This window comes from Gadus chalcogrammus, chromosome 1, assembly GCF_026213295.1.
Source record: "Gadus chalcogrammus isolate NIFS_2021 chromosome 1, NIFS_Gcha_1.0, whole genome shotgun sequence".
Taxonomy (NCBI): Eukaryota; Metazoa; Chordata; class Actinopteri; order Gadiformes; family Gadidae; genus Gadus; species Gadus chalcogrammus.
Window position 1 is genome coordinate 23,024,235 of NC_079412.1, and position 17,924 is coordinate 23,042,158.

Below are 17,924 nucleotides of genomic sequence, written 5' to 3' on the forward strand. Positions count from 1 at the left end.
CACCAATTAAGTCTGAGCGAATGAATTGCTGAATTCAGACTAGCAGCATTGAGCTGCCCTGAGACACTGGTCATGACCAATCCGCCCCATCTCAATTCCCACCCAATTGGCTGGCCAAAATGTTAGTCTCCCCCAGGCTCTTTCCAATGAAATGTAGCACCATCATTCAGTTTTACTTAAAAAAGTGGTGCAGACCTGGATAACTAGCACCACTGGAATCATTCAACCTCCTCACACAAAACTTAACTTAGAGGCATTTAGGCCTTCAACGTGTGGTAAACAATGTATATAAATACATAGACATAGCATCAGGACGAAGATTGCCACTACTTGAATTAGTGTTCCAAGTACTATTAATCCTAATACCTCCCAAACACTTTTATCCCCGCCTTTGAATGAACTATTCAGAATCTTTGGAATCACTTCCTGGTTTCAACTGCTCCAGTCCCAGATGTTCACATCTGAAATAAAGACAAAATTTCTCACCCATTTCTCACAACAGTCTTCTATTTTCTATTCAACCACTCAACATTTTCATTGTCAGGCTTTAATTATTCTGTTTCAAATATAATTCTAAAATATCTTTGATTAACAATAGAGCAAAGACTATAGTGTTGTTAAAACATAGTCCATTTATATTCTGCATTGGGAAATGAACTACTTACATTTTGTGGGGCCGGCAATATGTTGAGTTGCCATTTGAGAATGTTCCATGGTTGCAATTAAGGCACACTGTGTCTTGAGAAGCTGTTCCTGTATCAATAAACATTGCTTTCTTGAAACATACCAATATTGATGCATGACTAAACATATTTGATATTTCGGAATGTTTGGTGGTAGCAGGTCTACGCAGGCTCCGAACCGGTTCAAGGAACGAAAACCGAAAACGAACGGAATTTTACGAGGAACGGAAACGGAACCGGAACAGAAACGTTATTCTGAAATCCCCAAAACCGGTTAATAACGTTTTTTTTTTCCTTCTCTACATAGCCAATAAATGTCACAAAAGCATAGCCTATTTCATGAAAAAAAAAAAAATAATATTTCCGGTTGCCGCGTTCACTTCGCCGCCCGCTAAGCTCAGTTGTCACAAATTCCCACCACCACCCTGGCGAGAGGCCGTATGCCCTTTCAGTTGCGATCTTAAATAGGCCTTACTCGCACAGTGACATCGATTTGGAAATGATGTTTGTAATGTAGGCCTGTGAAGATGTATTGATGTATTGATGTATTGTGCCTGCCCAGGCCTTATGTCGTTTCAAAGTCGGGATTTTAAATGTTTGCACAATGAAATGTAGAGTTAAATTGGAAGTTGGTGGTGAGACTTGGGTATTTGTCAACAACATAGAAAATACAACATATTTGCTTATGGCGGGGTTAGAAATGATTGAGCGAGCCTCTATATCTGAAGATCTCCATGGAATATGGATACAACAACTTACAACCAGGTAAGGAGTTTGTAGCCCACTTATCCAGAAATAATTTTGATACAAATTATATTTATCATAGAATATAGGCTACAGTCAGCAGTCTGCCTGGTATGTGAGATGGATATCGCGAATATTTTTGGATGCTGCCTGTGATTTATGATTTTTGCGCATTTAGACTACTGTGTAAATTAAGGGCAAATACCAATAACTAGGTCTGTAAGGTATCGACCACAAAAATAGACTAGGCCCAATAACACTGCCGGAACGTTAAGAACGAACGTTATTTTACGTTCCGAACCGGTTCAGGAACGATATGTTGGTGGCGGAACGTGAGAACGAAAAGGTTAAATATACCGGATCCGTTCGGAGCGGAACGATTGAAAAATAATTTTGTTTTCAAGCCCTGGTTCTCGCAGGATTTGCTAAAGCAGGGAAAACTTGGCCTTTGCTGTGTTCCAATATCAATACTATCCGTACTTAGAGCGGGATGTTTATTGCCGGGGAGGAGCCGCGGCGTCGTGATTGCAATTTCCGGTTAGTGCACCACTGAGTATTTGATTTGGAACAACACTGACATCTGACAATTAGCGCACTTAGTGAGTGCGGATACTATGTTTAAGTGTACTCATGGAAATATGATTAATGGAACACAGCACATATTCCCTGAAAACCCAGCCCTATTATAGCAGTATTAAAGTTATATTGAAGTGTATTTGGAAATTTGTTGGGTGTGTATACTTTTATCATTGTATGGATTCAAGTGAATCCCTCTTTGTGGATTAGCTGGCCTCTATACAGGACTTTTCTAACAGTGATTTAATTTGGATATTTATGCACACATAGTGGGACACCAACCTCTTTGGCTGATGTATTGGCCAGGGCTGCAATCCTTGTGTCTCTGAACTGCCATACATCCACCCCTCACTGAGGTCCTTACAGAAGTAGCCGTCCAGTACCTCACACAGAGCATCTGATGTGGTTGTACACTGCTTTTTCAGCTTAAAGCCGAGGACCTGCCAATCGCAATGCAGTTACAGAGAAACCCGATGGAACACAAAAGTTGGTCTGAGGAGGTGTTGAAATATAATGACGGTGACAATACCTGAAGCGCAGTCTGTGCAAGGAAAGCATTGTTTAAGCCCATTCGATCCATTGCTGAAAAGTACCTTCGCTACACGGCAGACACACTGTGTAATTACTCAGAGTACAGTCCTCAGAAACATATTGGCCTGTGGGACAGAATTGGAACGGATGTGTTTTGCCAAAATCAATATATATAAATATCAATATTAATCAACATTGGAGGTATTTCACTCTTACCAGTTTGGCAATTAGGACAACACTCATGATGCATTATTGGATATTCATCCGAGGGACATCCTACTGATACATTAGTAATGGCAATGAATATTAGCCAAACTAAATGTTCAGAGAAAATTGGACGAAGATGTCCAATGTTTATTCCAGTTTGGAATCATCAGGAAGTTGTAGTAAACCAACGTGTTTGAGGTTTGATGTCAGCTACGTTGTTTGTGGACACCAACTGGAAGACTGGAAATGTCTGAAAGCAATACAAACATAAGACTTAGAAGCTAACAAAATTCGAATATAAATGTAAACACTACAAAAACAAAATATTAGTAGAAGCAATGTTAGTGTAAAGGCGATAAAGAAGTATAAGTAATATTTGAAAACCACACAAACACACACACTTACTGTGCCTCAACTTGGCCCTGGACCCTCACTGTGTCTGCTATCTCTCTCATCTTGCATCTCAGGAAAGCAACACATTTTTATGAACACAGAAACTGGTTTCATGGCCAACCCAAATGCTGCCCCCCCCCCCCTCTCTCTCGCGTCTCTCTCTCTCTCTCTCTCTCTCTCTCTCTCTCTCTCTCTCTCTCTCTTCTCTCTCTCTCTCTCATCTCTCTCTCTCTCTCTCTCTCTCTCTCTCTCTCTCTCTCTCTCTCTCTCTCCTCTCTCTCTCTCTCTCTCTCTCATAAAGACCCCTTAACATATTAATGATGCTCATCCATGTGTGAAACACACGAAGCAATGGCACATACACGCATTCGTGGCTGATGCCATAGATATTCAATTCTGATTCAACCCTGATATGATAGCATGTAGTTAGCTAGCTGGTTTCCCCATCGATTTTGTAGTAGGGCTGAAACGATTACTCGATTACAAAAAAAAAGGCAAAACTCCCTCGAAGCTTCTTTAAATTCCTATCTCGCAAATGATGTGGCCTGCTCAGCACAGGGATCCTAGTTCAACACGGACCGTTTTTGAAGAAACACACGCTATATTCGGACTCAGTTGGTGAGATGGCGGAGTCAAGAAGCAGTCCTTAAACGGCAGAGAATGTCCGAAGTCTGGGAATCACTTTACACTAAAAAAAGAAGACGACGACAAGGTGCAATACGTCTACTGCGATGTAGAACTGGCATACCACAACAGCACGACACTGATTCAACATCTGCGCCGAAAGCATCCAGGTGTTAACGCTAGTTCACCAAGCGTCGCCGACACAAGGCAACGTAAACATTGATGATAGCTGATTGAACATACTGCATTTGTACCAAAGTCGGGATGCGATTTGACTAGATTGATGTTTATCTTTGATTTTTTTTAAGTAGTAAACTAAACTTATTCATGTTCAATTGCAAGCGAGTATAGCCTACACCAAATAACCCCTTTACACACACACACACACACACACACACACACCACACACACACACACACACACACACCACACACACACAACACACACCACACACACACACACACACACACACACACACACACACGCACGCCCTTGTCTCTCACTCTCCCTCACGCACGCACACACAATCACACACCCCTACTCTCTGTGTTAGGTTACCACACCAAGTAGGCCTACCCCAGACATTATATATTATTTGTAGGTAATGGTAACTGCTGCAGATATACAACTCGACATAAAACAGATATTTACTTTAATGTGAGGGCTAGATTACAGCATGACACTTGTTGTGCATATTAATAAATAGCTTTTTCCTCCCCCTCAGCACTTCACAACGGCGTATGGACAGCTTAGTTCACCAGGCTCCGTCATGCACTGTACAAGAGACTGCAATGCTTACAGAGAGCGTTTTAACATGCTTGTGCCCAATATGAGGCCACTGTCCACTGTACAGCATGTCATACAAACGATTGGAGAAGAAGCACAGTGAAATGAAAATGATTCCGCTTAAATAGGAACGTTCTAGATGTATAAATCCCCCCGCTTATCATCACTTGGTATCCAAACCACTATGGCGTTTTCGATCTCTGAACTGAAACGGGTGCCCAGTTACAGCCGCGATTAATACTTCAGCCGACATTTTGTTCAGCGAGTGAATAAAGGTAGGTAGGAACCAAAGTGCCTGCCGGTGTTCCCTGGGATCCACGCAAGCGAAGAGCGTCTACATTCCAATTGGCTGTCAGTGTTTCGCCGCTGAAGCGCGTCATAGTAATTTGCATAAAGTTAAAAAGTTTTCAACTTTTTTTGGACACTGGTCGCTCAACTTTGGCCGCTGGTAGCGTTGGTCGCTTTGGTCGCTCTTACCCATAGAAAGTGAATGACTTCCAGCTATTTTGGTCGCTCAATTCGCTTCTGGTGTGGACGTACAGTTAGACATTCTCTGGCACTATTAGTTTGAATGCAATATACAATTGTACCACTAGATGGGAATAATTTTTACAGTGTCCCTTTAAGACAAAACTAAACAGCATATATCATTTTAATAATCCAAATATTTATTTTACAACCAAACAGCAAATCAATCCGTGAGCTACAATAACTTACCTCAAATAATTGAAGTCGTGAACGATGCGGCATCAAGGTTGGAGCGTTGGGTGTTGTGTGTCAGCTGGTTTCCGGTAGAGCTGTTTCGGTTCGACTGGGACTGCCCACAAATCTGTAATATAAAGAATAATGGGGCGAGCAGCACGGAAGCGCGAGCAGCACGTTAAGTACGAGATGGGTGGTGAACACGATAAGCAATTATGCAGTTCCGCGTCCCAATACACCGCACGACTACAGACTGTTATTAAGTCAACCCCCAGGATATTGGTGACATCTGACCAACACACACAGCACTCTCACTAATGGTCGCGATCACATTAAACATCAAACAATGGAACAACACGCAATAGGCTACCTTGGCTCGTAACGTATTAATCCCCCCGCAACAACCAACCACAAAGTAACCCAGGGAGGGAGCCCCAAAAAGGTCAAAACCCCTACGACAGTTGAACCCCCAGAATGCCTTGCAGCTCCGGGACCAGCATCCACACCCGTGGTCGCTACAATATGTATTATTTTTAATAATGTATATCATTATTAATTATTTGTAATATATAATAATTATAATTATAATAATTATCCTAATAAATTCCCTTTTATCATGATGAATATTAGGTTAAGTGTTTGTTTATTTATGTGTAGTATACAGAACTTAGACCTCTCTCATAGTGGCGAAGTCACGCCCCTTCCACTAGAGCCCACTAGAGCCAATGAGTTTCAATGGTCCCAGTCTTTATATGCCCCGGATCACACATATGTTGCTTGTGGATTTAAATTATACTGACCTGCTTTTTGGGTTTTTAAGTTAACAAAATATAGAGATGCAAACCTTGTGTAAAACTGATCATAAGGAAGTAATGACTATGTGACTTGTTCTGATAATACATACACACACAAACAAACATAGATATTTATTTCAGCTTTTTACACAGTGACTCTTGAATCGCTGTCACCTCAAGTGGTCCGAAGGGACCGCTTACCTTTGTGAAGGGAAGGCCACTGCAAAGCCATGGAACATAAACAAAGATATCTTATGTTAACGCGTCGCTAACCCTATATTTTAGTAGCATACATTACTGACTGAGAACTTAATGTTCAATATTTGGTTTAAAACGGGTTGATAATGTTTAAAAAAAAAAGAGTACAATAACAGAACCACAACTAAGTGCTAACCAAAATTCTATACTGCTGAGAAAAACATAGATTAGAAGTAAGCCATCACTTTATTGCAGTCACCTCAAAAGCAAAATTATGCAACAACATCAAAGCATAATATTTCAAATACATAATACGTATTTCACTTATAGAAGTGTATATAGTTTTGTATAGCTTTACTTTCCTGTATTGGCAAGTGCATATCAGAGTTTATAAGCGATTACCGTTCACTATACAATTTGGTACCGCAGCTTTTAAGAGTTATATTATACAGATATAGAGCCCAGGGAGTCTGCAAACGGCAACAATCTCTTCTCCTCCATGCTGTGGTTCACTCTGACATTTCATTTGTATGCAATGGGCAGCAGCTAATTTGCATAAAAGCATGTTTTCTGGAACTCAAATACTATGTTTACTTGTTGGGAAAACACCATAATATGTCTCCTTGAATGACCATGTTCAAGGCTTTAAGGCTGTAAAGTTTCACGGACGGACCAGTGATTAGAACCTCATTCTGACTTGCTGGTGGCAGTAGTGACGCATGGCACATTTGGTTTTGAAATGATGCAAAGACATTTTGCTTCTGCATAAAAAATTGCCCTCTTACAAGCGTTACCATGCTTTTCCTATTCACTTATTGCAGCGCTTTATGTCGAAAACAAGCACATTAAAACGTACCTACGGTGACCTCAAAATAACAGTGGGTTAGCACCAATAGTCACTGAATTAATTAATGAATTACCTGTCTAGCTCTCTCAATTCAGTTTGCCATCAGATTCCTGTTTTTGGCCGCCAGTCCCCTAGGCTCTTTTCCAATTCAAAGCTCACGAGAATCTGGAAATCAGGGCTAGCATCAAGGTAGCAGTCACTATCATTCATCTTACATAAAACAGACATATATCATTGTTTCCCCTGCATGCATTCAGCAGAGAAGGCGCAGAGCTGGATTACTAGTAACACAGCATTACTGGCGCCACTGCGATCAGTCATGACTCATGCACCTCAAACACAATCATAACCTATAGGCCTTCGGGCCTCATGGGGGTAACAATATATAATAGTAAATATAGATAGCATCAACACGATTGTCAATATTTGAATTAGTGTTCCACCTACTATGAATAATAATACCTTCCAAAACACTTCTCCTCCAGTTCCAGATGTTCACATCTGAAATAAAGAGAATAAGGAGAAAAGTCTGCTATTTTCTATTCAACCACAACATTTTCACTGTCAGGCTTTTATTATTCTGTTTCAAAATGTAATTCTAAAATGTCTTTCGATTAACAATAGAGCAAAGACTATAGTGCTGTTAAAACATAGTTCATTTATATCCTGCATTAGTAAATTAGCTACTTACATTGTGTGGGGCAGGCAAGATGTTGAGTTGCCATTTGAGAATGTTCCATGGTTGCATTTAAGGCACACTGTGTCTTGAGATGCTGTTCCTGTATCAATAAAAAATTGCTTTCTTGAAACCTAAACAATATTCATGAATGACATTGAGGTTCAAAAACCTCAATGAATAATGAAAGAAGAGGAGATGTGACCCGGCCCGGAGGAACCCGGGGCCCCCGTCTGGAGCCAGGCCCAGACGGAGGGCTCGATGGCGAGCGTTTGGTGGCCGGGTTTGCCACGGAGCCCGGTCGGGCACAGCCCGAACAAACTACGTGGCACCCCCCCTCTCGTCATCCCATGGCCCCACCACCTGTGGGAAGACCCGTTGGGGTCGGGTGCGCAGCCACATGGGTGGCAGCGAAGGTCAGGGGTCTCGACGGACCAGACCCGGGCGGCAGAAGCTGGCTCTGGGGATGTGAAACGTCACCTCGCTGTGGGGAAAGGAACCGGAGCTTGTGAGTGAGGGGGAGCGCTATCAGTTAGATCTGGTGGGGCTTACCTCCACGCAGTCTCAGCTCTGGTGAGGGTTTGAGAGGGTCGCCTCCCTCCCTACTAAGGGTTGTAGGGGGGAAAACTCTGACTGTTGTTTGTGCGTATGCACCAAACAGCAGTTCAGAGTACTCGGCCCTCTTGGAGACCCTGAATGGAGTCCTATATGGGGCTCCAGTAGGGGACTCCGTAGTTCTGCTAGGAGACTTCAACCCTCACGTGGGCAACGATGGAGACGCCTGGAGAGGCCAATTTATGCCGTACAGTAATATACAAATGATGCGTTTGAAAAAACGAGGGCAGAAGTCTAAACTAGTCAACGTATCACGGGGATATGTTTACACAAATTTTGCTCACGCTAGGACCATGGGTCCTTCCCCCTCCAAACGGAAACAGGCAGGCAGTGCAGCGAGCGCAATGCATTGTGGTAGATGGAGGATTTCTTACTTTTGAGCCAGAGAGACACGTTCTGCCTTTTCTCAGGCTAGGAGGAACCGATTAAATTTGCACATTTAGAATACATATGATTGTTTACTTCATATAACCTTTAAATCTCAACTGGAGAAGCATCCCTTTAAAGAGACCACTGGACAACTTCTCTCAGGCATCTCCGTTATTTTGCAGAGCTGTTAAAGGGTAATTCCGGTGTAAAATGGATTTGGGATATGTTTTGTACGATAACGAGTTGAAACGTTCGTTTTGGAGCACAAAAAACGCATACAGACGCTTTCTTCGGTTGCCTGTTTTTAGCCAATTCTATCAAAACGCTATAAACTTGGAACGATGGGGGCACTGGTTATGGTAAAAACGAAATCGCTATTTTAAACCACTTAAAAGGCTAAAAGAAGCCGACACTCCTTGGTAGTATAATAAGGGTCTTAACATATAAAACAAGGCATTGAGAACTTTGTAAGTGTACAGATTGTTTATTAAAAATGACATTTTATACACACAATATCATCAGTAGACCACCCGTCGACGCCATTTTGTTTTTGAGAGTCGATAGGTAGATTGACGAACAAAAAGAGATTGTGACATCCGTCAGCAACACGCAAGCTCTGTGTTTGCCAATCTACTTGCAAAAACCCTGCTGACCTCCAGCGGAGATGGTCTAGCTCTAAGGTACGGGTAGCGCAAACACCCAAAATGTGTCAACGTGAAAGTAAATAGACAATGGTCACACAGCTCATATTCAACCTTAGCGAATGGGGTACAACATCTGGAACCTTTCTGTGTTCACACAAACCATCAAAAAAATAGCGGAAAGAATGAGCTGACGACTCCGGGTCAATATAATTACCACCACCAGACGCAGGAAGGAGCAAATCTAACTAATAAAAAGCATTGCAAAGGTAAAAACAGAGAGAAAAAAATAAAGAAAATTACTTACTTTCAAAATAATATTATTATATAAATTTGACAAACTTCAACAATCCATAGTAACGCTGTAACAGTAGCACACATTAATGAAGAACTAAACATTGAACTCACATTAAACATTGTAGTTGGCTCAAAACAAAAAAAGTTGTGAGATGCTGGAGATGCTGGAGGAAAAATCCACGGCGTTAGGCCCAACCAAGGTATCTAAAATAGCTAGCGCTAGAGCGGGAGAGACGTCTCATGCATTAGCAGGCTCAATGGACGTCAATTAGACCCGAGTTCTTCAAGCTTTTAATGACTGAGGCTTTTTCTTAATAATAAATAATAATAATACATTTAATTTAGAGGCGCCTTTCAAGGCACCCAAGGTCACCTTACAGAGCATAAAGTCATCATAAATCGTTTAAAAACAAGACATTGAGGAAAAAAGATTAAAAAAAATAATAATAATAAAATATTATTTTACATCTCTATATAAAAATAATAAAATGGAGGAGGTCGCAGAGGTAACTGGGGGCTAGGTTGTGGAGAGCTTTGTAGGTGAGGAGTAGGGTTTTGTATTGGATGCGGTAGTGTACTGGGAGCCAGTGAAGTTGGATGAGGACTGGGGTGATGTGGTCAGATGATTTGGTGCGGTGTTAATCCCTGTGGCGCGTTGGCCAATGCTCAGCGGACCCGTGGTTGAGAACTCCTGAATGAGACGACGTAAATTATGCTCATTTGTTTAAAAACATAAAAGTAGAAAAGAAATCGAAAATCTTTTTAAGATCAGTATAAAGCAACGGACACACCAAACATGCTATGCACGTAAGAGGCTTAGAAAATCAGCATTTTTGCATAGGGAACCATTGGTTTAGGCGCGTAGATGCGTTACACGCGCTAAAGCAAAAGATTTAACTTTTTACGCTCCTACACGTGCCGCTTAGCCGCGATAGCCAATCAGCGTTGAGCTTGACCCGACGTCACTGGCAGAGAGATGGAGGACGCACAGAAGCAGAAAGAACATGGACGTTTCCTACGTTCCTCGGACTCCCACAACAAATACAGCGCAGCGATGGTGGTGATCTCCGGCATGTTTGTGGAGCAAAAGAAAAATAGCGGGGGAAAATAAGTTTTGGGCGGGCTCATCTAGCTGCGTAGGCCTTAGGCACGTTGAACCATTCTTGTGACACACAATGATCAAGCGGCAGGTTAGGCGATTTACGCCCTTAAGCCTACGCGCGTAATGTGTGTGGCCGTACCTTAATGATTCAAAACATTTTTGGGATGTTTGAATAAAGCTTAAAGGTTAACATTTAAAGGCCCACTATGCAGGATCGGCCATTTCGTCGCTGTTTTATTGGTTTACGCACACACTTTTTTCTCTACACAGCGCCCCCTACAGCTTCGTAGTAGATATTTTACAACACTGTCGTAACTCGTTGACGACCCTTCCCCATGCACTGCGAGCCATGTGCATTTGTTTTCAAAGAAGCCGGCGAATGCGTGGAGCCGTGTCCGAAGTAGATGTTGATAAAGTGTATACAAGGTTATACATTTTTAAAATGTTATATTTGTATTGCAATAAAAATATATCCATCCTTTTTTATAGTTGACGGGGAGAATTTATATCCTAGATAATGATTGTTTTATCTTTGTTGAACAGAACAATCAGTGTAAGAGTGTTGGCCAACATAATACATAACGATAGCACCGACAGTCGCCTCTTGGGTCCCTTATCAGTCGATTCATCCATGATGAAAGCAACAATTGCCTCGCAACTGGCTGTTTATATCTAGCCGGTGCCATGTTTGGGGGTGTGTCTGTGCCGTAAAGCATTTTCAAAACTACAATCTGACTACATTTTCGAGGCGCGATTGGATACTTCCGCTTCGTCGCATCCGGATTGTGTCGGTCCGAACAGAGCAAGTTGCATATTCGCTTTTTCCTTGGAGAAGGGGCAATGAAACACCCACCAAACGACCCAGAAATGGTTGTAGAACCATCAGAATAACTCTCAACCCGCATAATTAATGTAATTTTGGCTAAAGATTTTGCATAGTGGGCCTTTGAAGAGTTGAGAGGTCTGAATTAGTGGAAGTCTCACAGAAATGGGCAACTGAAGAGAAGAATACAACACACTTTGGACATACCTGCTGAAAACGTTAAAAGATCAAACGGTCATTCATTCTGAAGTCTGTTGTTCATCTCTGTTGGGGACCTCTGAAAAATAAGGAATAATGGGTCAGGACACACAGCCCACTTATATCAATGTATTTCTTTGTATATTGATTCGTGACAGTGCCATTATTTGCAAAACTTGCTGTCTGAAAATAATACTAAAATAACTACCAACAATGTTACATAAGACATCACTGGTTATAAATACATTATATAGTAGCCCACACATTAAACAGGCGGAGTAAGCACTTACCTCTCAAAGTAGGTTTCAACCTTTCCATCTAAAGCAAATATAATAATTGAGTTGATTACAAGCTGCACCTTTATACTAACATTGTATTCTGTCTAAAACCAAGGTAATAACACGTACCAATCGTTGAGCAGTTGCATTCCATGCTATGAAGTGATAAATAACATAGAAGCACGTCAGGACAGCAGCAATAGGATAGCAGTCACCATCATTCAGCATGACCATCATAGATATTAGGCTTGAATATTAGGCTTACCTTTTTTTTTTTTTTTTGTAACAAACACAAAGCATGAGAATGAACACTGGTATTAAGACGATTGGTATTGAGCTGAGCCATAATAATGCTTTTGAAGGTTCTCCACATTCAGAATCGGTTGATTGTGTTCCTGGTTTTATCTGCTGCTGTCCCTCACCACATCTGAAGTGCAAAGGAATAAAAAAACATGTTTAGTTTCCATTTTAGTTTACTTTTTTTAGACCACATGTGAAGATGTGAATGGCATCTTCACTGTGTTAACATGTTTTAAAAGATTCACGTGTTCCCGTCAGGCTGTTAGCCCTGTAATAGTCTGCAGCTGTGGCTCAATTGAGCCACATCCATTCTGGTGCTCCTTAAGAGGGCCAGAGTTCTAGACTGGAGGGAGGCTTGAATTGTGCAAGTGACTCGACTGTTGTGGTTTTGTTTTTAAGTAAAAATATGTTTTTACCAACAACATTGTGCGTCGAGGAAACTCTTTTTCACACCACAGCATTGTTGAATACTTTATTCTGATTGGACAACAACATTCGAAGGGTGTGCATTTTTTTCAATAACTGGCACCTCTGCCTTTTAACTTTTCTAAGTCAATGCGCTACAAATCCAACATAAGAAATACACTAAAATAACTATCGTCCAGATGTTCCCTTGATAACATAAAACAATATGCTCAAATAATATTTAGATTTCAGCTGATTCGGTCAATAAGAATACAATAATGTCAATGATAAAGTAACTGATACCTACTTAATTTACAAATAGTGAGCATACAGATATAATCATAGTATTATAATTGAGTACTAGTTCATATTACATGGTAGGCCTATGCAAAGTAACGTTTCACTTTTATTTTTTTCGCTTATTATTCTGTTGCATTATGCAATGCCAACATTTCTTTGACTATATCAATTGGCTGAAGACATGACTATAATGTAAAAGCAATTATACAGACTGCATTGATAAATTAAATGTAATGTCCCCTTACCTTGTGTGAGGCAGACAAGAAGTTGAGTTGCCATCTGAGAATGTTCCATCAATGCATTTGATGCACACTGTGTCTTCAGATGCCGTTCCTGTACAAATAATAATATTTGGAAAGAATGCAGATACATGAAATTCAGGTACAATGTAGACATCCTTGAGCAAGACACCTAACCCGATCTGCTTCTGTATCTCCATTCAAGGTCCTTCGCTATGGATGAAAGCGTCTGCCAAATGACACAATACCAGTTGCATAAAGTGCATTTCCAATTATTTAAAACATCATGGATTTGTTTTTGCTCACTGTTGTTCACAACCTGCAGACTCAAGACTTTTACAGTTGTCATATTCATTTTGTACTTCACATCTTATTAGGTGAGTGCTGCATGCAGCGCTGAACTATTGTTCTTCTTAAGTTGTAATCTTTTTTTCTTTCTTTTGGAACAATGCACATTTATCAAAGTTTAGCTTGGAGGTTGCCATTTCCATTGCCATTATCTTTTAGCCTGGATAGACGCAGGCATAAACGATGCCACCAAGGAAGCATATGTGCTACCCAGCATCTAAACTAGGAATAAACTGCAAATTAAATATGACAAGCAGATAGGCAAGCCGATTATAGGCAGATTTCTGCGTAAGAAATTATTCATTAATAAATATTTTCATAAATACCTCTTTGTCTGATGTATTGACCAGGACTGCAATCCTTGTGTCTCTGTGCTGCCATACATCCACCCCTCTTGGTCTCCTTACAGAAGTATCCATCCAGTAGCTCACACAGAGCATCTGATGTGGTTGTACACGGCTTCTTAACCTTCAAACCTAGACCTGCCAATCACAATGCAGTTACAGAGAAACCCGATGGAACACAAAAGTTACCTGAGGAGGTGTTGAATTCTTATTTGTTAAAGACAGGGGAATTTACCTGGAGGACAGTCTGTACAGGGATCACATTCTTTACGCTTATTATAGCCATTGTGGAAAGTACCTTCACTGCACAGCTCACAGGCCGTCATTTTATACTCTCTACAGTCCTCGGACACACGCTTTCCTGTTGGACAGAAAATGGATGGAATTGGACCAGAAATGTTTTGCCAAAATAATATAATTTAGATTTTCTAAATTAACAATATTTTCGGTATTTCAGACTCACCAGATGGACATTCAGGGCAACATTCAATTCCATGTCGGTATTCATTCGGGGGACAATTTGCTGATACAATAGTACCTGCAATAAAAAACAGCCAAACTAAATGTACCAAGGTGGTTGGACAAGGCTGTCCAATCTTTATTCCAGAAGCTCCCATCATCAAGACATCATTGTGTGGCGGATACTGGAAATATCTGTGGAGATATAAAACATTGATCCATCGCCTAGCCTTACATCAACGGTACTAAAAACGAATAACAAATGGGTCATAGCCAAGAGTAACGTGCCTCCCTCTTTCCTACAACTCTACAATGCCCAAATCGAAATGTGTGTGTGTGTGTGTGTGTGTGTGTGTGTGTGTGTGTGTGTGTGTGTGTGTGTGTGTGTGTGTGAAACAGTTGCCTCTGCCCCTACTCTGCCTCTGATTGGTTTAGCCTGAAAAATATACTTTTCTCAGGTACCCCTTGTTTAAAGAACAGGATATAATTAGTATTATGGAAGGATATTTAGTTTCACCTATGGGGGTTTGTGTCCTGTGTGATTTTAGGCTAATTATGTTCAGTATTACAGCTTGGTTAGACTTTTCCGACAGAACTACAGTACTTGGTTAGGTTTAAGCAACACAACCTATTGGTTAGGTTTAGGCAACACAATTAAGGGTTAGGTTGTGGTTAGTATAAGGTTTAGTCTAAAGCAATGTTTGTTTTATGAAACACAACTCCTTTTTCACAACTATGTATTTTCTCACCTTCTACAACAAGGTTGATGCATAAACAGTGAACAAGACAGTAGAACAAAAAACTTTTTTTTGCCCATTTAATATGGGCACAAAAAATAAGAGACATGGGGATTTTTTTTTACAGTAACGATAAGCTCCGACGTGGGCTACACGGGGCTGCTATCGGTATTTGCGAAATTAAGGAAATATATTTTCTTCTTTTTATTGAGTTAGGCCTATATTAGCCTGCTCGCATTAAGATGCATTTAGTCTTTTCCAGTCACTCTCGAAATTGTAACAAAAGACATAAGAGAAAACACTCCTTTAAGTCGGGCGCGGGGACCTTTTCTTTCTCACATGGAGAAATTAAGGCCATTTATTTTCTGTTAATTTAGGCTTAATCAACCTTAGAATATTTAGAACGTTCTCCCCAAACAATGTAAAGTAACGCCTTATCGCCATACTCCTTTCCAACGGCCCCCTGTTACTAGGAATAATAGAGAAGAGAGCATTTCGTTTTCGTCGTCGTTTGATTCTATTTAATTTCCGAAAGGATAAATTGGTTACATACCGTGTTTTGTTGGAATAATGTTTGCCTTCCTATGTCTCTTGCCACTCTTTATCAGAATAGGTTGCGGAAGAAGAAATAAGGTCGTTTTCTCATGAGAAAACGAAAGCGTGTGCATGATCGCTCGACACACACCCCTTTGGCATATCATCAAGAAATTTAAAACGGTTTTACCTACATTGTGCAAGGCATGTTACGTTACGGTTGCCAACTTTAGGACTTTGGCTGGAGTAAGACTCTGTAGGCCTACATTTAGAAAAAAAAACCTAATAAAATAGGCGAGTAAAAACAAATCTAACAACAAAAGGGACAAATAATTGTTACATGACCTCCCCAGAAAACCATAATTCAGTTACCTGCTCCCTGCTAGCCAATAACGCACTTAACGTTTGCAATTACAGTTAAAGTCCTATTGTTTCGGTACACAATTAGATTAGGCAAGGCTCAGGAATGCACACAATTTTATTAGACAATAGATTATTCGATTTGTAAGGTTATTTTTTGGTTTACCTTGATTGTCATCCAAATTTTCAAACGCGCATCAGTGGGCTCCGACTCCGACCGCTCGGAAAAACTCTCTCTGAACCTTTCACACGCAGGTGAATGGTTTTATCAACGATCAGAGAGTAGGCTACTGCAGTGAGAACGTTGTTGCAGATGTTACAGCTGTTGGCCTTTAAATCCTCTCCTGTCAAACAATAAGCAGTGGGACAGTTCAGACATATTAACGGATTGAGAGGGTATAATGATAGCCTATGGGTTTTATTATTGATATAATGATTTTGGCGTGCTATTTCATGTGCGTGAGAGCGTCAAGGATGCCAATCGAGTGACACGCCAGATGCGTGAGAATTGGCAACACGTTGCAGGAGAAGTATACAGGCTACACAAATCGGAAAAAAAATAGTACAGGTCTCACCCTTGTCCACTATAAGCGGAAAACTTTTTTTTTCTGAAATGCTTCTTGGATGACTCTTGAATTCCGGTCTTATTCAACTGTCAATTCATTCGTTTGAGAAGCAGGGAGCTACAGTCGGCCTATTGAAGGAATTACCAGATTAATAGTCATTTCATTTACGACGATGGAATGTGGAACCTATTTATCTAAATTATTTTGAATTATTATGTGTGCGTAGAAGAGTCTTGCATGCACTTAAATAAGGCAAAGTAGGCTACCTTGAAAATCAAAACTGTCATAATCAACAATTAGTCAGAGTGTGCCTATGGGTGAGTGTGTCAGAAACCCCTGATTGTCTCACTTACAGAAATGGATTGATGGCTATATAGCCTATATACACGTGCACGGCAATTCTCATATCCCCTCGGACCACATAATCACCTGATCAGTCATAATTCTCCGTGTGCGTCCAAATCCGTTGTTATTCTTATTTAATCATAATTAATTACAATAGGCTATATGATAATTATTCATTATTTTTTAATATATAATAGTTATCCATTCCCCGTATAATGATGAATATTATGTTAAGTCTTAATTTCACCTCGACCTCTCTAATTCTAGTATCATTGCGCCCCAATGGTCTTGCACTCATTTATGAACTCTCTGAAAAGGCCTCTCATGCAGGTATTGTCGCCCCCGGCTGGTCAAAGGATGTATTGCATTTTATTTCGAAAAGCAATTGCCATCTAATTATTTAAAAACAATAGAAGTCGAAAAAAAAAAATCAGTTCCCCCAACACATTGTAAGCCATTTTACCTGTAGCCTACTTGTACCTCTGATGAGCATAGGATAATCGTATCTCGGGGCCAATGGAAAAGGTCCGGCTCGATGGGGCCAGATAAAATATGCTTGGCTAGTAGCCTACCTAATTAGGCCCTCGGCTTTCTGTACAATTATTCAAATTTAGAAAATGTTGGTGGTATGGCAATGGTTGTAACACAAAGTTGCCTGAGCAACTTCGATACAATCATAATGTAGATTGTATCTGCACGTATAAGTACAAAATATATATAGTCTTAGTCAGAAAGTATACCTCAAAAATCATTTTTTTATTTTTATACCTATAGGTGTCCAAATAAAAGTGGACATTTTCAGGAAGCCTGAGATAAGCAGACACAGGTCTCAGCCTCGAGGGACCGCATTCACTTGTGTGCTCAAGACCTATAAACGCTCAACTAATGTTGTTTTTGGCGGTT

General features: G+C 40.6%; 1 protein-coding gene and 1 long non-coding RNA gene across 2 annotated transcripts; both read right to left on the bottom strand.

Moving 5' to 3' along the window:
* On the bottom strand, nt 1-2,378 carry LOC130391584 (uncharacterized). Its single transcript, XR_008896925.1, has 3 exons — nt 2,286-2,378; nt 666-753; nt 1-461 (listed from the first exon to the last, which is right to left on the bottom strand). It is a non-coding gene; the product is annotated as an uncharacterized LOC130391584 (long non-coding RNA).
* A 9,392-nt stretch (nt 2,379-11,770) lies between these two features.
* Nucleotides 11,771-16,341, bottom strand: LOC130391980 (tumor necrosis factor receptor superfamily member 14-like). Its single transcript, XM_056602366.1, has 9 exons — nt 16,277-16,341; nt 14,484-14,674; nt 14,256-14,381; nt 14,003-14,158; nt 13,335-13,422; nt 12,350-12,511; nt 12,214-12,239; nt 12,097-12,124; nt 11,771-11,885 (listed from the first exon to the last, which is right to left on the bottom strand). The coding sequence occupies exons 2-9, from the start codon at nt 14,638-14,640 to the stop codon at nt 11,867-11,869; spliced, it is 762 nt and encodes a 253-aa protein (XP_056458341.1). The 5' UTR covers nt 14,641-14,674; nt 16,277-16,341; the 3' UTR covers nt 11,771-11,866.
* Between the last annotated feature and the right edge of the window lie 1,583 nt (nt 16,342-17,924).